General features: G+C 38.9%; 3 protein-coding genes across 3 annotated transcripts in view; all 3 read left to right on the forward strand.

Annotated features, from left to right (window-relative positions):
- The window catches only part of wdr91 (WD repeat domain 91), a 28261-nt gene extending 18705 nt beyond the window's left edge, over window positions 1-9556 (forward strand). The window contains exons 12-18 of the mRNA XM_078162292.1: window positions 264-358; window positions 3118-3271; window positions 5497-5605; window positions 6596-6708; window positions 6849-6956; window positions 7199-7288; window positions 9212-9556. Of these exons, the coding sequence (XP_078018418.1) occupies window positions 264-358; window positions 3118-3271; window positions 5497-5605; window positions 6596-6708; window positions 6849-6956; window positions 7199-7288; window positions 9212-9376 (834 nt within the window). The 3' untranslated portion in view covers window positions 9377-9556. The remainder of the gene's footprint in view (window positions 1-263; window positions 359-3117; window positions 3272-5496; window positions 5606-6595; window positions 6709-6848; window positions 6957-7198; window positions 7289-9211) is intronic.
- Window positions 9557-11360: 1804 nt separating this feature from the next.
- On the forward strand, window positions 11361-14289 carry ccdc82 (coiled-coil domain containing 82). Its single transcript, XM_033647144.2, has 2 exons — window positions 11361-12045; window positions 13064-14289. The coding sequence occupies exons 1-2, from the start codon at window positions 11503-11505 to the stop codon at window positions 13235-13237; spliced, it is 717 nt and encodes a 238-aa protein (XP_033503035.1). The 5' UTR covers window positions 11361-11502; the 3' UTR covers window positions 13238-14289.
- Window positions 14290-18703: 4414 nt separating this feature from the next.
- Window positions 18704-23831, forward strand: thap1 (THAP domain containing, apoptosis associated protein 1). The gene is made up of 3 exons (XM_033646307.2): window positions 18704-18883; window positions 20154-20346; window positions 23126-23831. The coding sequence occupies exons 1-3, from the start codon at window positions 18813-18815 to the stop codon at window positions 23630-23632; spliced, it is 771 nt and encodes a 256-aa protein (XP_033502198.1). The 5' UTR covers window positions 18704-18812; the 3' UTR covers window positions 23633-23831.
- The last annotated feature ends 1156 nt before the right edge of the window (window positions 23832-24987 follow it).

Genomic DNA, 24987 nt, shown 5'->3' on the forward strand with positions numbered 1-24987 from the left:
GGAGCGGAGCCTGTGTTGTGTTCAGGCATTGTCACATAAATACAAAATTCAAGCATTTGAATAGGCCATAGCACAATAGCACAGCACAGCTGCTGATTCTGCATGCTGCAATTTTCTTGTTTGAACCGACGCGTCGATGCAAATAATTCGCGCAAATAATTCACGTATTCACGTAGTCGATGACGTTGTCGATGCGTCACCCCAGCCCTAGGAAGGTCCCACTAAGTGACAAAATATCTGTGTGTGTGTGTGTGTGTGGTCAGTTGTTGCTAGGCAGTGGTGTTGGCACAGTGCGGCTGTACGATACGGACGCCAAGAAGAATCTTTACGAGATGAACATTGATGAAACTCATCCACGGTAAGCCTGCTTGTCCCTTCACTCTACTGTATGACAGTAGTTTTAAACAATTGTCATTGTCATATTTCTCTATATTTAGTTCACCTTTTAAAACAGTCAGACAGTTTTCTTTACTGTCATTCAGGCCAGCACAGTTAATCTAATATGCACCAATGCAACCAAAACACTGCATACACATCTCAGGATCAACCCTCCAACCAGAAAGTGACAATGTCTCGTAACAAGAAACATGATGACCCCAGCAATTCTAACAACTTGAAGAATTAAAATATTGTTTGTTGTCTCTAACGTATCTTTTGTGTGTTTATTTATTGGCATACAGCATAAATTAATATTCCATTACAACAAAAACAAGGGGACTTCTTTGTTGTATGGATAGTGCTGCCTTACAGAAATTAACTTTGCAACAAAAGAAAGAGAGAGAGAGAAAAATACTGAAGTTATTCCAGTCATGCAGTACAAAACTACAAGCTACTATACAGCGATCAGCCAAACATTAAAACCACCGACAGGTGAAGTAAACAACACTGATCATCTTGTTATAATGCAGTGTTCTGTTGCGAAATTTTGCCACCTGACACGCTCTACCCACTTAAACACCAGTTCAGACCAGGCACCCCCCCATTATGGCAACGGCACTCCCCAGTAGCTGTGCCCCCCCCCCCCCCCCCCAGCAGGACAATACGCCATGCCACACCACAAAAACTGCTCAGGAATGGTCCAAGGAACGTGACAAAGAGCTCAAGGCATCAACCTAGCCTCCAAATTCCCCAGATCCCCATTTGATCAAACATCTGTGGGACATGCTGGTACCCCACCTCACCACCCACAGGACTCAAAAGATCTAAAGCTAACACTCTGGTGCCAGACACCAAGGGACACCCTTTAGAGGTCCTGCGTCCATGCCTTAGCAGGTCAGAGCCAAGTCTGTTCCAAGGAGGACCCACCATGGATCGGGTGTACCTCTGGGGTACCAGCACGTCCCTCAAATGTTCGATCAGGTTGGGATCTGGGGTATCTGAGGTCAGGTCGACACCTTGAGCTCTTTGTCCCGTTCCTCGGGTCATGCCTGAACAGTTTTTGTGATGCGGCATGGTGCATTGTCTTGCTGGGGGGCCACTGCCATTGTTAAGTGCCGTTGCCATTAAGGGGTTTATTTTGTTTGCCAAGGTGTTTGGACGGGTGGACCACATGAAGTAGCATCTCTATGAATACCAGGACCCAAGGTTTCCCAGGAGAACATTGCACTGTAACAGGACGATCAATGTTATTCACTTCACCCACCAATGGTTTTATTGTTTTGGCTGATCGGTCTATACTCACTATACATACTTGTATAGGACAGCTACAGATATAGAATTACAACAGTGCTAGTCAACCCTGTCCTCTACATTTTGCCACATTACACCTGTGAATGTATCTTTTTGCATGCCTGATCCATCCCTGGCAACCTTGTGCAGGTATATCCAGACAGCCAGCATTTATTGTGTCCAAGAGGGACATCTGATCATGTGACTGGTTGACATAGACGTTCCACCTTCACTAGAAAAGTAATTCAGCAATTAGATTGATGAATAGAGAGGAACGTTAACGGACAAAAGACAATGCCCTGGGATAGGCTGTAGACCACACTGACTGGAAGAGAACGGTGAATTTCCACATCGTCCCATACGATTCCAAAATGTCCAACTACTTGACTCCTTTCCACACCTTTATTTGGATTTATTTTAGATGTGGCACAATTTAGCTAATTGCAATCTAATATATAGTAGCTTTGGGTTATGTTAGGTTTTTGATGTAATTTTAAATTGTTGACAGTTATTACAATAGAATATAAACGTGCAAAATGGAGATTAAATACACAGTTTCAATGGTGGTTGAAAGAGAAAAAAACAATGCATTTTTAAGATGTGTCATTGAATACATTGTGTGTCAAAACAATGACAGGTGGTCCACAGTTTAGTCTACATTGACTGCTGTTTGTGTGAGGGTTTTTTAAAAGTGAATTCAGTGTTGAGAGATGTGTGAGATCAATTAAAGGAAAAAAAAAGAGCTGGAGTCAGGATGTCGTTAGCCTATCTTAGCACAAAGACTAGAAGCAGGGCAAAAGAGCTAGCCTGGTTATGTCCAAAACCTTGAAAATACACCTGTCAACACCTCTAAAGCTCACCTTATTAACACATTGTATTTCATTTATTCAATCTGCACGCAAACACAAATGTTTAAAAAAAGCAGCTCTGTGTGGCTGCTCTTAGGCACAGAAATGATTTGTGCTAAATGCTGACGTCAGCATGCTAACACAAATGCTCATGGCAACTAACATGCTTAAAATGATAATGTTAGCATGCTAATGTTTAGTGTTTACCATGTTCACTGTCCACCGCATATTAAAGCTGTGGCTGATGGGAATGTCATTAGTCAAGCAGGCATTTGGGGTCATAAACCAAAGTTTGGGTAAATGAAAAACCACTTTGAACTTTGATGTCACCTGATGATGGCGCTAAATGAGGAATAAGCAGTTACCAAAGCAATTACAGTTAACCCTGAGGGGAACATATATGTTTGTACCAAGTTTCATGGCAATCTATCCAGTAATTCATGCTGAAACTTCCACTTGACAAAACAGATTAAAATAAACCAGGCGGACACTTGGATAAACACTACATGTTTGAGTTCTACATTTTGTCAAATATCAATTACTAATGTTCACTGTTGAAATACAAATTAGAATGGTAATATGTTCATCCTCTGTTTCTCAGTATCTTGTCTTTAGCCTGCAGTCCCAGCGGTTCGTCGTTTGTCTGTTCAGCTGCAGCTCTCAGTCGATCAGGAAGTGGTGAATCTGCACCTCGACTCCCTATTCCGGTGTCTGGACAGCTGCTGCTCTGGGACACAAAGACTGTCAAACAACAGGTAATTAAACAGTTCAGTAAAGTTATTTAGCTAATGAGCAAAAATAAAACTGTTCAGAAAGTCAGCATTGATGCAACAAAGGCAAAAATATTGTCTTTTTTATTCCACACGTTGTCCTTACTTGTCATAACCAGGTGCCAACTAGGTTTGGGCAGTAGGTTAAAATTTTGCAACAGGCCACTGTCAGCCCGACAACTGGTGATTGCTGACACATTCAGAAGTGTGTGTGTGGCTTCTGGGCTGCAGTGTTTTTTTCAGTTGGTGTACCGCAAACTGGCAGCTAGGCTGACTCTGACACGCTATATTAGCTCTGTTAATACAGACATGACCTATCCACTGTGTGGTGTACATTGTTAGGCATCAAGCTGTACATTGTCAGATATTGTGGCGTAAATTGACCACTCATGTGCTACCAGGGTCAGCGGCCTGGTTCTTATTCCCACCAGACTCCACCCACTCATTTGCTTGTCAGTAAAACTCTGCTGAGGTGATCAGCTGGAATAAAAACCTTCAGATTGTTGGCTCTACATGGCACATGTTTGGACACCTCTGAACTTACTTACTACTAACTTAGGGTCATGTCATATGAGATGGATGATAGTGATGGGAAACATTGTCATGTTTTTCAAACTTGTGAATGTTCAGCTCATCATAGATGATTGTTAAGTTGGTTTTGTGAGGATTAACTACTTGCATTGATAATATAACATATCCGTAGATTAACTTACCATAGGTGATGGACTTTGGCTGACATGATGCATCCGTGTTTGTTTGCGTTTTCAGACATTTACATTTTAGGCACCAAGAAAGGTATATCAGTTTTCAGAAGAGATTTTAGTCATAATTACAACTTGGATGTTGACATTAACACCATTCACAAGCCAGTGTACAAGTACAGTAAGAAGGTAAAGTAAGGTAAGGTTAGGTATGGTACGATAAGAAGGAGTAAGGTAAAGTAAGGTACAGTAAGAAGGTAAGGCAAGGTAAGGTGTGGTAAGAAGGTAAGGTAGGGTAAAATACGGTAAGAAGGTAAAGGTGAAGTAAGGTAAAGTAAAATATAGTAAGGTAAGGTAAGGCACGGTTAGATGGTAAGGTAAGGTACAGAAAGAAGGTAAAGTAAGGCAAGGTAAAATACAGTATGGTAAGAAGGTAAAGTAAGGTACGGTAGGGCACGGTAAGAAGGTAAAGTAAGGTATGGTACAGTGCAGTACAGTACGGTAAGATAAGATTAGATAAGATAAGATAAGAAAAGAAAAGCCTTTATTGATCTCTAGAGGGGATATGCAGTTGTTTCAGCAGTGCAAGGACAAGCAATAGGTACAAATACATCGAGAAAGTAAAAGAAATAGATAATAAAAGGCAAGCCTTCATACAAATCTGAAGTGAGGGGAGAATGAAAAATCAACAAACATATGGAGAAAAAAGTAAAGTGACAGAAGACATGAATACATCATTAATGCTATTATGTTAGCACGCTAACATGTTAACAGCTGCCACGTTAACAGCTGCCATGTTAAAATGCTCTATGTACTACTAAACTATGCTAATGTAATGTTCATGCACACTAACATCATAAAGGTTACACTCTCACACTGGGACCAAGTCTTTGTGCACAAGTATCAGGTCCAGTCCCAAGTCAAGACTGACAAGTCCTAAACCTTGAGTTTTGAGTCCTACACAAGTCATAATGCAGTCTTTCACTGAATTTAATGCCAGCAGAATAAGTCCACACTAGGGTTGCAGCAATATACGGGTTTCAAGTATACCATGATATAAAAGTTGATGGTTATCATATCATTTACTTTTGCTTATTTACAGTATTGACAAAAATGCAACTAGACATTGAATCTCCCCTTTATTTAAGTTATTTTCTAAGGGGAGACTTTTTTCACATACTTCCATTAACAAAATGGTTTCACGTTTCAATGATAGTAAGAGAATGTTTGTTCAACCAACAATGACCCTTTCATTTTCATTCCTTTAAGAGTCATTGAGACTGATGATAATATAAATTCTGTAGTACCGCGATACTGTGAAACTATGATATTTCCTGAGACGGTTATCGTACCATGAAAATCATACCATTGCAACACTAGTCCACACCTATGCTAACACTGATAATTTGGTGTGTACACTTAAGGACCAGCATGAGCATGTTTAGCATGAGCTTTAGTATATGTAATTCCTGTGGCTGTGGTCTAATCAGTGCTCTGTCTGTTTCTCAGCTCCAGTTTTCTTTAGAACCTGAACCAGTAGCCATTAACTGCACAGCCTTTAACCACAATGGAAATCTGCTGGTGACTGGAGCTGCCGACGGAGTCATCAGACTGTTTGGTCAGTGTTTATCAGAGACACAACAAATGGCTCTTTTCATTGTAGATTCCTCTGTCGACAATATGATCACTTACTAGGGGTGGGATACGAGTAACTCACGATTCAATACTGTGACGATATTTGGCCCTCGATAACGATAATATCACGATACATGATATATATATATACACACACACACACATATATATATATATATATATATATATATATATATATATATATATATATATATATGTGTATATATATATATATATATATATAGATATCATGATATTATCGTGAAATTATAAATTAATTATATTGATGAAATTTCTTGCAATATATCGATATATATATATATATCGATATATTGCAAGAAATTTCATCAACGATATATCACAATATATGTAACTGAAAAAGAAAAAAATACCCATAAAAAGGAAAACGTCTGAAATTATGCATTTTTTCCAAAACTTCAAACATTTTTTGTGCAAAACTGCTGACCTAGTACATGAAACAATGTACAAAGAAACATGTGCATGAATACTTTTGCATAGTGCCTCACTGCCTCCTAGGCTTGTAAACACTGGACAGCTGGACACATTAAAGTGCATGAACATTAATATGAGTGTGTGTTGTAATAAAATATCGATATTTGCCTTCAGTGTATCGATTATTTATTGCGAGAGAGAGCACAACAATATATTGCAAAAATGATTTTTTGTCCCACTCCTATCACTTACAGTGTCAAATCTCAGAAGTAATGTCGGATGACCTTTAATGCTTCAGGACCTCAAAGTGACAGTGTTTTTTTTTCTGACTAACAGTCAAAAACTCTCAATCATTCTCTCAGCAAAGACTTTCACATCAGTCCTGAGCATTTAATATCCTACTGAACCAGCTCAGTACATTAAACAGCACATTGCACAGTACAGTATAAAGATGTGTAGTTACATTCAGTTTCTGTATGTGAATTTTTCTGTGACATTTACATATGAATCTCTGGTGTAGATATGCAGCAATATGAGAGTGCTATGAGCTGGAGAGCTCACGATGGAGAAGTTTACAGTGTGGAGTTCAGCTACGATGAAAACACCGTCTTCAGCATCGGAGAAGACGGCAAGGTGTGTGTGTATTGTTGGGAAAAGCCATGTGTACAGATTCCAGATTAAAATGTGTTTTAATGTTGCAGAGCATGTTGCATGTTTGGAAAGACACTACCATAGCACTTTTGAGTTTATTGAATAAATGTGTCTGTGTTCAGTTCATCCAGTGGAACATCCATCGTTGTGGGGTGAAGCAGTCGGAAGAGGTTTTAACTCAGGATGCCACGGGGCCCTTCATCCTGTCAGGATATAGTGGATACAAACAGGTAAGTAGTGTTACTATGGAAACAGGTTCACCTCACAGTCTGCGGGGCCTTTTTTTTATGAATTTATTTATTTTCATCATTTACTTCTCATTTACTAAAGTACTATAAAATCAGGATGTCATCATAGTTAAATTAGGTCAGAGGAAAATAAAAAACTTCTGATGGAGTATTAGGTAAAAGAATGAAATGGATAAAATGAATTTAATGATACATTGATGTCTAAATTTATGACTCTTGTTCAGGTTCAGGTTCCTCGAGGTCGACTCTTTGCTTTTGACTCTGAAGGTCAACACATCCTCACCTGTTCCAGCACCGGAGGACTCATATACAGAGTAAATACACCTTCATTAAATAAGATATGATAAATATGCAGTAAACCTGGGGTTTAATGTACAGCAGTTGCAATTTGTCAACATATGTGCACCTCTCAGCCACACTCAACTGTTCTGGTTTTATCTAGAATATTTTTATGTGGGACACCCAGTAGCTCAGCTGGTAGAGTGGGCGCCCCATGTACTAGGGCTGTGTCCCTATCACAGCAGCCCAGGTTCCATTCCAACTAGCAGCCCTTCGCTGCATATCATCCTCCCTCTATCTCTCCACCTTTCCTGTCATTCTTAAGCTGTAGTATCAAATTTTTAAAAAGAAAAGGCAAAAAAAAAAAGAAGAATATTTTTATGCCTCTGCACCGGCAATAGTCGTGGCCACAGGCATGATGTTTTCGGGTTGTCCATCTGTCTGTCCATCCATCCATCTGTCCCGTTCTTGTGAACACAATATCTCAAGAATGTCTTGAGGTACTTTTTTTTTTTTTAATTTGGCACAAATATTCATTTGGACTCAAGGATAAACTGATTAGAATTTGGTGACAGAAGGTCAAAGGTCAAAGTCACTGTGACCTCACAAAACATGTTTTTGACTGTAACTCAATAATTCAAGATACACTTACAATGACAAAACTTCACACAAATGTCTAATAGGATATAATAATGAACTGATGACATTATATATCCAAAAAGTCAAAGGTCAGCTTCACTATGACATCATAATGTTCTGCAAAAACACATTTCTGTCCATTATTCAGTGTCATATCTCAGGAACAGAAGGGGCGCTAATCTTGAAATTGTGCTGACTGTACAGATCTTGTGTGCTGGAAGGTGGGTGTGAAGCATCCATGTTTTCACAAACATGGATGTAAACTGTAAGAGGAACATGATTGGTGTGCAGTGGCATACATTTACAAGGCAGTAATTCTAGTTATTTATATCTCAGCTTCTTAAAATGCTCTTAAAATGTATATGTTGTGTATGTTTTTCATTAATTATGATATGTATTTGTTATTTTTTTATTTAGTTTTAGTGTTTTTATGTGTATATAATATTTATTATTACATTTATTGTAGTTATTTTTATGTGATTCTCTCGCTTTAAAAATAAGAAATTGAATAACCATCAGTTAAGTTTTTCCTGGTTAAACCAGCATGAATATTTAATTTGAAATACTTCTAATTTAAATACTTTTTTGGTGTTTTGTTTTCTAATTTCCCATCAACTGCTGTTTGTTTCAGTTTTGACTTAAATTCCGGGCTGTGAAATGATTTAGTACCTAATTGCTAAATTTTAATAGTTAATCATGATTAATTACATTTTTAATGGTATGGTTACAATGGTATGGGGGCTTTTTGCCTTTATTTGATAGGACAGATAAAGCGTGAAAGAGGAAGAGAGAGGGGGGATGACATGCAGCAAAGGCCCATGGTTTGGAATCGAATCTGAACCCTCTGCGGCAAGGACACAGCCTTTGTACACCCATTTAGCAAGTGCTACAGTTAGTTTCTTAGATTTAGATTCATCCTGTGGTCTGTGGTGATTCCCACACTCCAAAATAGTACTTTGCCATCTTTGGCGATGTGGTTGCCCACTGACATCAGTTTGATTAGCTGCACCTGTGAGCTTAGCTCATCGGTGGTAGCTCTATTGTAATGACACAAGGTGCATATTATTTTTGACTTGTCAGCTAAACCATCTGGGAGTTTTTTTCAAGTGAAAGGAGCTATTCAAAAGCACTGTGGTGTCTTATTTTCCATCACTGCTGCAGCAGGAAGCAGGAAGCCGCTGCAGTGGCTTAACAACAGTGCATTGAAAGGACAAAATAGCAGCACACAATTAACGTGTTTTATTCAAATGTTAACGCCGCAGCCCTTTTCTAAATTATCTTTATATTTTGATTTTCTGACATGTCTTTCCTTTTTCCAGCTGACCAATGGGGAGCCAGCACTTGAGAGTGTGCTGTCACTGGGTGGGCACAAAGCACCGGTGGTGACAGTCGACTGGTGCTCGGCAGTGGACTGCGGCACCTGTCTGACTGCCTCAATGGACGGGAAGATTAAACTGAGCACACTCCTGGCACAGAAATCCTGACTGATGACCTGATAAACCTGAGGGGTCAAAGGTCGTCAGAGTTTATAATAAACTGGACATGTTTGCTCAGTTGCTGATGAAGATTATTCCAGAATCATAATGTTTCATAATGTTACACAATAAAAAGTCACTAACCTGTTATAAATTCATATTAACATTAAAATCCCACTGAAAGTTCAATCTGAGAGCAGGTTTCTTCATTAAAGCTGCATTGATGAGATTTCTAGGCCTCTAGGGTGCAGAGGAACTCTACGACCTCCTGACACACAGCTCTGACATGTTATCACCTTACAACAAGGATTCCCAAAGTGTAGTGTGTGCACGAGCTGCCTCTAGGGGATGCATGAGAGAAAAAATGTAAAGGTCATTTTTTCAGGTGGGATTTTTCAAGAAATAAAAACATATGTAAATGTTTCTTTGTAAAATAATAAACCTACATTTTAATTCTTCTCTCATGTAAACATCTTCTCTCATCATGAGCCTATCTGCCTCTGAGCCTGTGCGTGTCTCAGCCCTCACCCATCCTCCTTGCTCTTTAGATGAGACGGCTTGTGTATAACTTTGTTGCAATTTATTGAGACTTATGCCTACCATTAAAAGAAGAAAGTGTGACACCCTCTCACATTTAAAGACAATGTGAGTGTTTAGTCACACACTGTACACATCTGGGGATGTTGCAGGGTCACTACTTGCAAGACTATAACTAGATCCCTTCTGAGAATATTTCCCATCCTTCTAGTGGTTGAAAATGTAACAAACTCGCTCTTTAGAATATGACATATTAACAATTCCTTATGTGTCCACAAAAACACATAACTCTAGAAACTGAAAGATAAAAGGTGTCATACTGTATGTCGACAGTATTCTTGTCAATTCGGCATCAATATATCCATAAACTGTATTTGCCTACAAACTTTACATTTTGTATTTTGTTGCCTAAATTTGCTACCAGCCTCTGTTTATTAGCTGCACTATTTTAGTGGGAGGAGACCGTGGTAATGAGAGGCACACCGTTTCAAAAAGATTTGTCATTAAAGTAAGTGTTGGTTTGTGGATCACATACACACTGAATCAAAGGAATACCTCACCCACAAAATGACCTTTTCTAAAAATTAGTCATGCCACGTTACCTTGAATTAGTGAAGAAAAATTTATTTTTCTTGGATGCCTTGTCATAAAATAATGGGAATAGTGATTTATTGATTGATTGGGGGCCACATTTAACAACAGCAAAACCACACCAAAACCTCAGTTTACAAACTGTCATCTGATATCTTGTGCAGGATAATCCAAGTCTCATTTGGTAGTGGTATGCTCAATGCTTCCCAAGTACCTGTATTTTTGCTAAAAAGCCTAATTACCCTATTTGAGTCTGGCTTAGTGGCTTTAAGGAGAGCATAGATAAGTTCTTTCAGTTCAGTTTAAAAAAACTAAGGTTTTCAAAAAATGTGTTTGGCTGCATATTGAGAGTTGGATTATGCTGCATGAGTTTTGTGAGAATTTGAAAACAGATATTTTGATATAGTTTTGCTGTTGTTAAATGTGGTCGCTGTTTACCTAAATTAATCAACAATGTTTGCTGTTTCTGGATTCTTTGTTCGCCTGAGCTATGCAAGAAAATGTTTCCCTCGCGAATTCAAAGTAACACGATATCAATAACTGATACATACATGATCATTTTGTGGGTGAAGTATTCCTTTAATGTTGACTGCTTTGAGTTTTTAGGGTCCGTCAGTCTGCAGCAGCGGTTACTGCTCTCCGCCGCAGGGGGCGCTCTAATGGTAGGTGCTGTAATTTCTACCAGCGAAGAAGAAGCGGGAGCCACAACAATAACACACAGCTAGCAAGACTGACAAGAGCATCTACGAAATGTCCCGTTTTTAGCTTGTAAATTCTATTTCACCACACACAGTCAAAACGTTTCCGTGAGCAGTCGAAAAATACATCTGCACGGAGGCGACTTCAGGCTCCATGTTGTGCTGTCAACAGAAATAACATGTTTTGGTTGTTGTGACGCGCAGGCAATAGAAGCTAACTAGCTGCACCGTTAGCTTGTTTACACCCAGTCCGCTCCTCTTTTTCGGTTTTCTGTTTAATGTCACCGGGATCTGGTACCGCGCGCAGACATGGAGAGCTTGTACAAGCGCAAAATGTTCGCGTCGATGCGGAAAACCAAGGTGGACGCATCGAAGAAGCGACAGATCGGTCTGCCCGCCTCAATCTTGGACGACAGTGACGAAGGGTCCTTCACCTCCTCCTCCTCGTCTGGATCCCAATCCGACTTCCACAGCTCCCCGGAGGAGGACAGCGAGCAGGAGGACCGGGGCCGTAGCGATTCCGGGGCGACTTCTAGCGACGACAGCCGCTCCGTGACCCGCAGAAAGCGCTCGTTCCTGGGAGGCGACGACAGCTCCTCGTCCTCCAGTCCCGGGGAGGAGGATTCAACTAATGATGAGGACGGGGACAGGAGCCAGCCGAAGAGGATGGTGCAGCCGAGGAAGCGGAGCAGGCTACAGCGGCAGGACGAGTCGGACTCGGATCATGCAGAGGAGAAGCGGATAGAGGAGGCGGAGAAGGCGAGGAGGAAGCAGAGACACAACAAGCTGATGGCGCTGTCACGGAGGATGAAGGCCCGGGTCCCGAATCGGAGGAGAAGCCGCCTTAAGCAGGTAACGTACACATCTAGACCCCTATCATACTAAATCCTTTAACTGAGAAGGTAAAATGTGCATATAATAATAGTTATAATTATTTAATGGGTTTAGTGTTACAGCTAGACAGTTGGACTTCATAAAACTCAGCAGGGTTTTTAATGCTTGAATTAAAGGTTGGGTTAGTAAGGGACTGTTCGTTAGTTGTGAGGGGGAGGAGGTGGTGCAAAAGGTGGGAGGCATTTCAAATCATTTTTTAGCGCTGGAGAGGTACTGATGTCTTTTAATTTGTCTTAGGAGAGGGGCATTCAATTTGATATGATTGTATTTTGTATTTATTTTATCACCTATTTTTAAAGAAAGTATGCCTTTTAAACCCTTTTTTTTTTTTAATTGGAAAATTATGCCATTTATCATAGCCAAAAGCTGTAACATAATTTATTGTTTGGCTTTCAAATTTCCGAAGAAGAAACTTAACCAAATCTGATCGGAAAATATTGACTTTAATTAAAACCACTTTATTCTACATCTCATTTAAAATGTAGCAAAAAATAACTACTGATGGCACTAACTAATCAGCATGCAAGACAACAGTAAAAAAACAAGTTTTCAATCTGCAACTGGAGGATTTTTCCCCTTCAATTTTTAACTTAATAACATCAAAGGGTTAGTTTTAAAAATCTAATTAATTAATGGTGGTGGGAGGGTCATGCATTTCCCACCAGTCACTCAGGGAGGGTTAAGGAAAAATATTTGTAGCTCCAGGAAGGGTAAAAAAAAAAGTCACACCTCAGCTCCCCTCACCTCTCATAAATAGAGAACAGTCCCTAAATGATAGCAAGTATTGATTTAAATGATTGAAAGAAAAGCTAAAAGGACAGAGACATATTACATATCCTAAATATCTAAATCTGGACTGTGCTCGTTCTTTCTGAAAGTGTCTTCTAACTACCTCAGCGGTCAGTTTAAGCTTCACCTTTTATCTTTTGCCTGAAAACAGAATCTAACAAAGTCTAAAATGTGTTTGTATTTCCAGGGTGCTAGTGATGAGGAAGAGTCCAAAGAAGGTGAGGAAGAGGCTGGTGGTGATGAAGATGGAGGCGGAGGAGAAAACGGCAACAATAAACAGGCTGCAGAAGTTGATGAAGGAGGCCAAGAGAAGGTGGAGAAAGAGGCGGAAGAAAAAGAAGAGGAGGAGGAGGAGAAGTAGACCCATTTAGCGAAGGAGTTTGAATGTGAAGAACTAATCCATCTGAAAATGACTCATAACTGTTAGTTTGTACAGTTTTTTTTTCTCCTGCAGCATTTAAAGTGGAAAACAAAAACACTAAAAACTGGAGATTTTCACCAGGTTTTTGTTGCTATAGAAGCAGACATTGGTGATATGCAACATAAAGATGTGCAGATGAATTAGACAGCCCCGTTGACCCGTTAAGCATTGTTTTTGGTGAAAGAAGTGGAGTCTGAATTGGGTCGCAGCTTTAGAGCCATGCTGAGAAAAGTGGCTCATGGATACGTCACTCCTGGGCCAGTGCCATATAATAATTCATAGTGATCTACCCCTGCTGATCTACTGACATGTGTCAAGTCAGTTTTATTTATTAATCCCAAAGTAACTTATCCCAGTTGTTGATCCCAGATAGCTGTCATGACACCCATGTTCCACTGACAGGTGTGGTTTTTCACTGGTAGATATTGAGTAAAACTGTGATAATGTGAACTTGGTCTAAGCTATTGCGGCTAGTCCTTGCTACATATTCTACCCACATGGCTAGCGGAGTGAGTGTAGCCTGTTGGACATTGTTTAAATTGCAGCTTATTAATTAAATTTAGCGACAGTGTTGAATAGTAACTTCGTTATTTTTCAACCTGGGCCCAATTTTCCCATGTTTTTGTGTCTAAGTGTCTAATGGAAACAACAATTTTTGAAATTGGTCCAGTATTGAGCAAGAGGGCTGCAGGCAGCAGCAGTGAAACAGGCTGCAATGCAATCCCTGGGGGAAATTGAGCACCGTCAGTGTAAGTCCACTGAAAGCATTTGTTTTTGCCACTGACAGGCTCAGATTGTTATTGTAAGTGGCTGAAAACCTTATTGAAAGATTGAAAGGACCCCAACGTCTTTGTTAAAAAGTAAGATCTTTTTGTTTAAGCAGAACAGCCCTGAAATGGCTATTGTCAAACACACTAGACTCCTTTTAGATAAACTTAAATTTTATCATTGTAAAACACACTTTATTTAAAGTGGACAGAAACAAAATAAAACTATAAATAATAAAATAAGTGCTCAGTTGCCCCCAGGGATTACATTAGTCTATTTCATCATTGCTGGCTGCAGGACTCTCTCAATACTGGACCAGTTTCAAAAATTGTCTCCTCTAGCCACATGGACACAAAAATCCGTGAAAATTTGGTCCAAGTAGTTAAATTCCAATGTTACCCTTTAACTGTACAGCATGTCAGTGATTAACCATGAATGCTAGGTGCCAGTGCATTATGTCAGATATCCATAGCTTTTATTATATTCTAGTATTACTTGTTTTGTTTTTTTAATTGTGTGTAGAGGTGTTATCACTCAGTGGACATCAGTCGTACTGTGGGACAAAAATAATTTCAACAAGGTTCACTCACTGGCTTTTTCCAGAGCTTTTAGCCTTATTTCATGGTTTTTGAGACCACAAGAAAAATAAAAAGAAGTTGTTGTAGTTGCTGAAAGCTCCACAAACAGCTAGTAAGTCGACCTTCAGTTAAGGACAATAACAAATTTTCATGCTCAAATGACAGACATGTTGTTAATAACAGGCATACATCAGTAGATCATCAGCAGCGTACCAACAGTTAACAGTGGTTTATGACTTAACTGGCAGAGTGATGTGCTATCAGTCACCTTTTGATGTGAAGGCTGCTGCAGCTTCAGTGTTGATTTGAGTAGAGACTCTGCTCCAGAGGCTTTATGTTTAGTGTGTCTAGTGTTTCTGCTTTATCAGTGTCAGCTGACTGACTGTGGAATGAGAAACTCACTTGGCTGAAATATTAGTACAGATGCTGAGAACACTGAGAACACATCAAAGGTAACAGACTGTGAACATGACAACTCTAGAAGAGAAGTCAACTACAAGTCTGGAGTATTGCTATAAGAAAAATCCAGTCAGAAAGCTCCAGGTTCTTGTTTAGTTTCTGTCTGTATTGACAGAGCATTCTGAACATGATGGATGCTGGCTGCCGAGGCTTCTGGGTACTGCAGTATTCAGAGACATTGAACATACCCAACTGACAGCGCTAAGATTCTTCTTTGTTGCACTTTTCTTCTTTTTTATTTACTTTTTAGTTCAAACAAAAGATCAAATCACACTCTGTTCTGCAAAGCAGACATTTTATTAGATTTTTTTTAAAGGCGTTTGCAGATATGTCTGTATCTTTTTGGTAGTTTTGTCCATCTCTTCTGTGAGTTATAAGTATATTTGACCGGGCAGGCACTCTGGTTGCAGCTTCTCCAATGAGGGAATTTGCTTTTTACAATGGTTAAATTAATATATTTGGGTTTTGGACTGTTGGTTGGACAAATGAAGACATTGAAGATGTCACCTTGGACTTAGGAAAGACTCATTGAGATTTTTTCTTTTTTTTTTTTTTTAACATTTAATAGCAAAAATAGTTAATTAGAAGAATAATTTGCAAATGAATTGATGATGAGAATAATCCTTTGTCGCAGGCATAGGTTATAAACCAGACTGTCCAAAAATGCCCAGAGTGTGTGTGCGAGACTTAAGCTCTGACAGTTGAGTTGTAATGTAAGTTTGGTCATTGTTTAGAGATGTTCTCTGGTGTTAAATGTAAAGGTCCGCTGACTCCTGGTCGATGACTTTTGAATCTTTGCTCATTAAAAAACATGACATGGTGGCTGACAAGAAAGATGGACAGAACTATCAAAATAAGATTCAGCCTAAAAGAAACCAAAAAAAAAAATTAACATGTCATCAAAGATTTCTCCTAAATGCAGAGAATTGATTACAGTTTGCTTTTTGCACTTGCTGAAAGCACTTGTGTTAATGTTATTAACATATAAATACAGCAGGAGAAGGGGTGCAGTGTTTCCTGTAAATAGAATTCATTTGGGCGGCCCACCTAAAAACTTTCTTTGTACTTTTCTATCTATTTATTTCTCTCTAAAATCTGTTACAGTGCTGCATTTATGTGATAATGTATGTTTTACTTACAATGTCCCTAATCCAAAGTTCGCTCTTTTTAAATATTCCCTTAATCCTTGTTCCTTCCTTTCCTTATTTCCTCCTTCCCATCAATATTTCCTTCCTTCCCTTTTTCCTTCCTTCTTCCTGTGTAATGGTGCGTTTAAGTGCAGTCACAGACTGGAAAAAAGAACTCCTTAATCATAAGCTCAGCAAATAAGCTGGCAGCTGGTGAGAAACTGAGCTGTAGAGGATGTTCTTTTATGCCCAGTTTTCAGTCTGCAGCTGTTCAAACTGAACCGAGAGACGGTTTAAGAGCCTTGTGGCCTTTTCTGCTTTTCACTCATCTGTTGGACTGAGTATATTATACAGAATAGTGATGATAAACGCACATTCGTCAAAGCTGTTGTGGTCTTTTATTGCTGTATAAAGCTCTTCAGACCAACCTGCCCTGTTGAAAACACCTCTTTTATTAATAAAGTTTCTTTTTTTGACCAACAAATGCTGTGTTGGAAATCCTCACATCTTAACTGTCTCGGTAGATCACTACATTTCCCATGAATCAGCCTGCCCCAGCTGTAAGATATTGCTCATTTATTTTTATAGATGAAAACTGAATGATAAACTGAGTGCTGAAGCCTCAGGACAGTAACATCTGAACACCTCAATTAAACATTTAAACATTTCGATGGCTTTCACAACTGCATCTCCCATGATGCTTTGACCGAGCCTTCATACAGAGATCTCACAATCACCTGCACTTTTTAAAAATGGTGCAACATTTTGTGCTTCCAGAAAATTGTTGAAATTAAAAATATTTTAGTATTTGCGTGTGTATTTTTTCCAGTTTTCACATTCACACTTCCTCTGCATTATGTTTGAACACACCTCTACATAATGTTGTAAACAATGTATAAATACCTACAAATATGAAAAATCACAGACACTGCTGGTGCCAGTGTTACTGTATATATGTTGAGAGCTGCAGTATAGTGTATAACAGATGATTTGGACCTTTGTTTTCCCACTTGTCTGTGGTACCAGTGGGATCTGTAGCATACACACAAATCTGTTTTTCTCACACACATCTTAATTTACAAACTGCTACAATGCTCAACATTCAGAACTGTTGTTTTTGGGGACTGTTCATTATTTAAGAGGAGGAAGGGGGTGGTGCAAAACAGGGGAGGCATGTCAAATATTTTTTTAAGCACTAGGGAGGGACTCGTGTTTTTAATTTTGGCTTAGGGGAGGAGCATACAACATACATAGAACATAACTATTTGGTTTGACAATGCATGTGTTTCCCATGGTGCCAATAAAGCATGTTTGAACTGATTTCAGTTAACCAGTATTTTAAGGCAATGCATCTGGATAACACAACACATGTTAAACATTACTGTTTCTGTTTAAATAAATGTTTTGCCACATTTTGTTGGGCCGAACTCAGCCCAGAGCTTTAAACAGTGATAGTTCATCATCAGTGTGTGTCTCATTTAAAATTTTGCCAAAAATGAACTGCTTACACAAACTAACCAGCATCTTCTATTTTTAAGTTTTAACTTTCAAACATCAAAGGGTACGTCTAAAAATCTAATAACTAATTTATGGTGGAGTTAGGTTCATACGTTTTCCACCAGTTACTCGGGGAGGCTCAAGGGAAAATATTTGTAGCTTCAGGGAGGGTCAAAATGAAATAAAATTCAATTCAATTCAATTAAAATGAACAAAAAACACAGCCAGCCTCCTCCTCTGATAAGTACAAAATACTGAGCAGAAACTAACAAGAAGATTAAAATGATTTCAATATAATCTTAAACTATCATATTAACAAAAAACAGTTATGAAAATGATTTTTTTTAAATAAAGAAAAAAAGTGAAATTAGAAAAAAAAATCTGCCATAAAAATAAATCCAAAAAAATGTATATCTACAAATAAAAGCGTACCAATATCAATATTGAATTGACAAATATAATCATCAAGGGCAGGGGGATATTTGTAAATATGTACATTATTACATTTTATAAAATGTTGCATATTAATGTCTTTAAAAAAGATCCAAGTATAAATATGTGAAACATATTTAATAAACATAAAATGCAGCTGTAAAATAAAATGTATCAATGTTTCTATATCAAATCAGCAGATATGACAGTTACTCAGATTAAGTTATTCTGAGTGTGATATATGTTTGAGATATATTTCAGATGTTTTTTTCTTTCAGCTTCGGTGTAGTACTTTTGTAAATGAATTTTCGGTCCATAACATGTGTCTCCGTAATAACCAGGTCGAATATCAATATTTCAATCATTTCTAATCAAATTAAACAGGGAATAAAAGATCAAATCAAAGCATGCCAGAGAATTTGTCAACAGACAACCATGAGATAATGAATCTTTCTCTCCCCCTGGTGGACATTGTGAGATATTACAGGAAGCGCGTTCTGCCAATCAGATCCGTCATCTCAGCTCGCGTGACCCCAGGTCTGCCGCCATCATTGTTAGTGGCAGTGAAGTCTTTGTGGAGGGTGCGGAGGCGCAGCAGCGGAACTTCGTGAGGCATCAGTCCGGGCCTCAGTGAGTGTCGTCCGGGCAGCAGCCATGGTTCAGACGTGCTCAGCGTACGGTTGTAAAAACCGCTACCATAAAGATAAAGCCATTTCCTTTCACAAGTAAGTTCAGTGAGACAATGTGTGTGAGCTAATTAGCATTTGTGTCCAGACATGACGGATAAGCACTGTGTTGTACTGGTGAGGAGTATCAAGAGAGAGTTCACCAGCCTGCGTTTACTAATTTGCCTTATTAAAGCTTAATTGGTCGTTGGCAACAGTACATGAGTGATAGAATTTGAGGAAAGTCATTTCTTGTGTAAATAGATTTTACTGGTAAAATCGGGTGACAGACAATTCATCAATTACCTTCTTACACTGATAAATACAGTCCTGTGTTAAGTCCGCTCACCAGTCACACAGTCCTCCTCCTCCAAAGTAACAAGTTAACCTGCATCGTGGTTACGGTGGCGACTCTCAAACATTGCAGTGTCGATGTTATTAAAACTCAACTTAGTTGCTAGTTCACAGATTTCTTTATGCCGAATTTACCAGGATGAAACACATATTCGTATTAACACTCATCATCATATTCTCCAACATGTTTTCCTGTTCTAGAAATACGAGAGTAATTAAGTCCATACATTCTGAATGGAGTTTGGTTACAGTTCTTCATCTGTCGGCTAAGGTTAGCCTGAAGTCGTCCCTTGCTGGCAAACATGTGGAGACCCTGTGGGTTTGGCCATGTGAGACGAGCTGAACTATCAACTGAACTGTCAAATAACAACAACGTACAGAGTAATCAATATAAAGTTGAAGTTCCCTTTATCAATTTTATTTTGCAGTCTGCAGCCCACTGATTTGTTTAACTGTTCGAGTGAGAGGTTTAGAACCTTTTTAATCCCAGCAGGGTGAGAAAGGCAATGACACCCAGGTGACAGTTAATAGGTGAATCTGCTGTTGAAGTTGCTGTTTCATTGACCTGAGCTCCTTGGGTAGGACAAGATGTCCTCTGAAATGTTGAAGACAGAACCAAACTGTTGCTAACAATTTTGACATAAAGTTTACTTCCTGAATAACTTGCATGGATTATTGATAACCAGACTAGGAACTGATATCAGTTCGATGTTGATGAAATAATATACACACAAGGAACAAATCCTGAGGTGTTCGGTTTTTCAAGAAATCTTTGAAAACGCACCTCTTCAAAGTTGTCTACAACCTCTAAAAAACTGTGTTCTTCTTCTCCCCTTTGCATTGTTTCCTTTCTTATGGATTATTTCATCTTTGTATTGTTGTTTGTTTGTTTCATTGTTGTTGTTCTTTGTAAGTGTCTTTGAGTATCTAGAAAAGAGCTATATAAATTCAGTGTATTTATATCTAATTTTGTCAGGTTTCCTCTGGCACGCCCAGATGTTTGCGGCAAATGGGTGGCGGCAATGAGGAGGAACAACTTCAAGCCGACAAAGTACAGCAACATCTGCTCGCAGCACTTCACCAAAGACTGCTTCAAGAGAGAGTGCAACAACAGAGTGCTGAAGGAGAACGCTGTGCCATCACTCTTCACCTTTAATCTCAACATCAAGGTGAAACACCTCATCATCACACTTCATCACATTTGATTATTTTCTTCTTTTATTTGGAACTCCCATACAACAAAAAAAACACAACTGCCTCACATTAGAGACAACACTTAAGTTAGAAACAAAAGACTCAAAAACTAAAATTCTTTCAGAAGGGAAGCTTTTAAGGTTTATTCTAAGATAAAAAAACAATTCTTATTTTCAGATAACACTAAAAACAGCTAGTTATATTCCTTCTCTGCCAATATATCCTTCTAATTCCTACCCACTGGACCTTTAAGGTTCCTGAGAACAATGATTTCAAGTGTTACACGTTCCTGTATTTATGACTTGACTCTCCTCCTTCATGTTACTAATAACATTCATGTCAGAGTCAGATCTGTCAAGAATTTATGAGGGGTCTGACATCTCCCTGTGGGTGGAGATACCTACAAAAGTATCCAAAAACTGTTTGTTAAATGGCTGGTTAAGTTGGTTGCAATCTGCAATCTCAGTGCTAGATGCCACTAAATTCTACACTTACCTGCTGTGAGGGTCTAAGGGATGTCATATGATGTAAACCTCTCTAAGGCTAACTTTGATTTGTAATTTTGGACTTTATAGATCAAATTTAAATTGAATTGAAATTGCTATTTGTACAGCCCTTTGAGGCATGCTTTGTGATTGGGCTTTTTCATGCATGTAGTTACATAGCTAGCTAGCAGTGCTGTAAATAAACTTATCCTTCCACTAGCCAGTGGCTGGAGGAGTTTAAATTCTACCAGCCACTCATACTTTTGCAGCCACTATTCTGTTATCACACTTTTCTGTGTTATTAACCTTAAAATAATGTTTGTCTGTGCAAAGAAAAAAACAACCTGAATACACGTAGTTTTCTCAGAGAGTATCGGTTTAATATTTAATGTAATGCTTATCAACTTTTTTAATTATTTCCATCACACAGATACACACACACACACACACACACTTCAAATGCACAAAATCAAAATGCAGACACCCAAGTAAGAAGATTATTATTATTTATTTTATTACTTATCACTAAAAGAATCACCTTTTTACTTTTGGTTCATGAATTGAAGTTGTCTCCTCATGTGTGGGCTCTGTGACATCAGCCACTCTCTATATGCCAGTAACATGTTGCCACATTGGCCATAAAATACTTGATCTGTGAAGTGCTGTGAAGATTGACTGATTCAAAATATACCCAAAACACACATTAAACATGACTTAATATTGACAGTTTCCATTACGAGATTATAAACCAGCTTCATTATAACTTGCAGGTTTCACAGACAAAACCCTGTCTTTTCTGGACACATTTTCCCTACAAATACAACATGCTAATGTTATTAGCACAAGCCTGTGGCATTTTACATTGTATAATTTAGCCTAGGGGCTAGCAGAGATTAGGTTAACATTACAAAATTTTGCTCAGTTGCAACACACAAGGTTCACTGACAAAACAACTGTCTTAAACTAAACACCTTTTCCAAACAAATACATGCTAATGTTATTAGCACAAGCCTATGGCATTTTCCATTCTATTAATTAGCCTAGCTTAGCATCAGGATAAGTCACACACAAAACTAAATATGCTATTTTGTGTGGGCTTTATTGTCTTCACAATGTATTGTTTCTGAAATAAAAGTAAACAATGAATAAAGAATAAAGTAAAGTAAATAAATAAAGTAACAAAGTAAATGAAAGCTTTGTTTCCACAGAGGGAAATGCTTTTCAGCTTACAAAAATAGACAAGTCTGCGTCACCGCGATGTGTAGTTACATTTCTGGGGAGGTGCACGTCAAGCTACAGTGTAGGTTACAGCAGTTGGTTTGTTGGTTTGCATTCCACAAGTAAACACAAACAAGAAGATGAAGAAGAAAGACCTCACTCAGACTGGTAAAGAAGATGCAGTGACACACTACACTACTTAGATAGAGCATCCCATGATTGAGTCGACTTTTTTTTTGTTTGTTAAATTTTTTTACCCGACACTGTGGCGGATATATTAATAATATCCACCTGCCACCCACCAAATTCAGCTGCTTTTGGCAGGTGCTAATTTCCAAACCTACTAACTAGCCATGCAGGAAAATGATATCTCCAATTGTAGTCACTCCTACTTATCTCTGATTGGTTGATTGGTTCTCCAAATGAGAGAAACAGCTCTGAATTTAGTATTAAAGCATACCTGCCAATAGGGATGTACCATATTGGGGTTTTTATGATATTCGATATGCCACCAAACAACTTATTTGGCTGAAAACTGATTCTGATATGTCCACTTTTTTCCCACCTAATTTTAGTGATCATCAAGTCTCTTCTGTAGTGGAATAATATCATATTATACCTGCATACTCTTATTGTGATGACTCACCAGCAGATGGAGGCATGAAATGGAATTCTTTTTAATGTATGTAATATTCATTCATTTTGCAAAATAAGAAAAAGCATGTTGGCCGATACTGATGACGTGCCGATATTATCTCGCATCCCTACCTGCAAACCAGTCACTTTTTGGATTAATTGACTGCTCGTAATTAAAAATGTATGATCCATGTAAATTGTATAGATCTGGGTTTTTTTGGGGTGGGAGTGTATGGGGGTCTTTTGTATGCAGTCTTTCAGCAAGCAGTAGGGTTAAGCTTAATCATAGTGTAAGAAAGCTCCAGTCCTCATTAGGGTCTCTATTTCTGTTGTCTTTGGACGTCTTTAATTTTGTGTGATATTGGATTAGTTCAGAAAGCAGCATCAGAACTCTTGTTTGTTTTCTGTCTGACAGTCGGAGTCCCTTGAGGATCACTTCCCCTCTGAGATCCGCTTTCCTCTCTCTCTGCCTCTGACCTCTGACCCAGCAGAAGAACAGGAGGAGGAGGAGGAGGAGGAGGAACCCAGGAGGAACCTGCTTGACACCCAGTGCGACACAGTGGCGGTCTCCTGTGACCATAACTACACAGCAGAGGACTCTGCTCGGCAGAAGAAGCGCATTGCGCAGCTGTTGGAGCAGTTGGGAAGTCTGAAGAAGAGGCTGAAGACGGCGCAGCAGAAGTGCCGGCGGCAGGAGAGACAACTTAAGAGGCTGAAGGCGGCATGTGAAACACCAAGGACCTGCCGCAAGGCGCCAGCAGCGTGTGGAGAGGGATACGTGATTGTACCAAAACACATTTACAACCAATGCTGGGGAAACTACTTTGAAAGCATAGCTTTGCAAGCTACCAGTTGTTTCACAGTGGAAGAAGTTGAACTACAGCAAAGCTACCCTCGGGAGAAATCTAGTTTGGTTAACTAGAACTACTTAGAAAAAGTTGGAACTACTTAGTAAAAAATGATCAAATTGACAATGTACATGTGAAACGATAAAACAAAGAAGACAAGTGCAAGCAAAGAATGGCACTCAATTGAGTTTATTGCAAAAAGTGTCCACGTTTTCAGCAATCATACATAAACCAAAAACAATAAAATACCCCAATATTCATGGGAAAGTGCAAGGAATGTCAGCTTTGGTTTTGTGCACAGTGTCCATCCTGTATGTAACATTACAATATAGCTGACTTGTCTAATTTATGCTAAATTGGCGAGCAAAGTCAATGTTAAAGGGATACTTTGTTGATTTTCAACCAGCTTTGTATCATAACAGTGTGGGTAGTATGTGTAAATGAACTGTGGTAAACTTCCCTCTATCTTGTCAGCGCCCATATCTCCCTGCTCTACTCTCAACTCAAATCATGTCATCCGGTGGATAATTGCTGGCTCTCTGGCTGTTGCTCTAACTAAAGATTGTATTTCCGCATTTTTGTATGCCCGCCGTCACCACGTACAGAGTATAGAAGCTGATTGAGAAAGAGAGCCGTCTCTCTCTCGCTCTCAAACTCGGAAAATTCTAAACTGGAAAGTCTAAAGTGCTGATCGAATTTAAACCAAGATTCTGTTACTTAATTTCATTTTTCTCACCTAAAATTTCTCCAGAAACATATTTTAGTGCTCAGTTTGGCTGTAATAGGAGAATTTGTGAACAGGCGGTGGGTGCCATACTCTTTCCTGTATTGTAAAAATGGAGGCTGAAAAAAATGAAATCAAAACTGAGAAGCACCGATCAAAGATTAACCAAGATTCCGTTACTGCATTACCTTTACCTCACCTGAAATGCTTTCACAAACCTATTTTAGCTCACAGTTTAACTGTAATTCCTTTCATTCTGTCAGCTCACATTACCTCACCTACCAGCAGGGGCATTTGTTGGTCTGGTGCAACGCAGTGCACTGTGGTACTTGTAGGTTTTTACCTCTTGAGACACAAATCTCACAGCCCCTTTTCTCTGTTTTCTCTGGTCATGTAGCACCAGTTTCAAAAAGATTTTGTGTATTTCTTTGGCATAGACAGCCCAGTTTTATGTAAAGGTTATCAATCAGTGAAATACTTCTTTACCACACTGACCTTTATATGTTCTTAGATTTGTGTTGACCGTCTTAGCAGTAGAGAGTATATTTACTCTTGGCTTGCAAAGCTCACAGGTAAAGCCGTGGTTTTGTCAGTTGGGCTAGTCAACATCATGTGTTTGCTTAAATGCAAACGTTGGTATTTTTTTAACCTGGACTGGTTTTTCCCAGGGTTTTTTTGCGGGGGTCTAAGTGGCTACTGGAGAAA

The sequence above is a fragment of the Epinephelus lanceolatus genome, chromosome 19, assembly GCF_041903045.1.
Source record: "Epinephelus lanceolatus isolate andai-2023 chromosome 19, ASM4190304v1, whole genome shotgun sequence".
NCBI classification, from domain to species: domain Eukaryota; kingdom Metazoa; phylum Chordata; class Actinopteri; order Perciformes; family Serranidae; genus Epinephelus; species Epinephelus lanceolatus.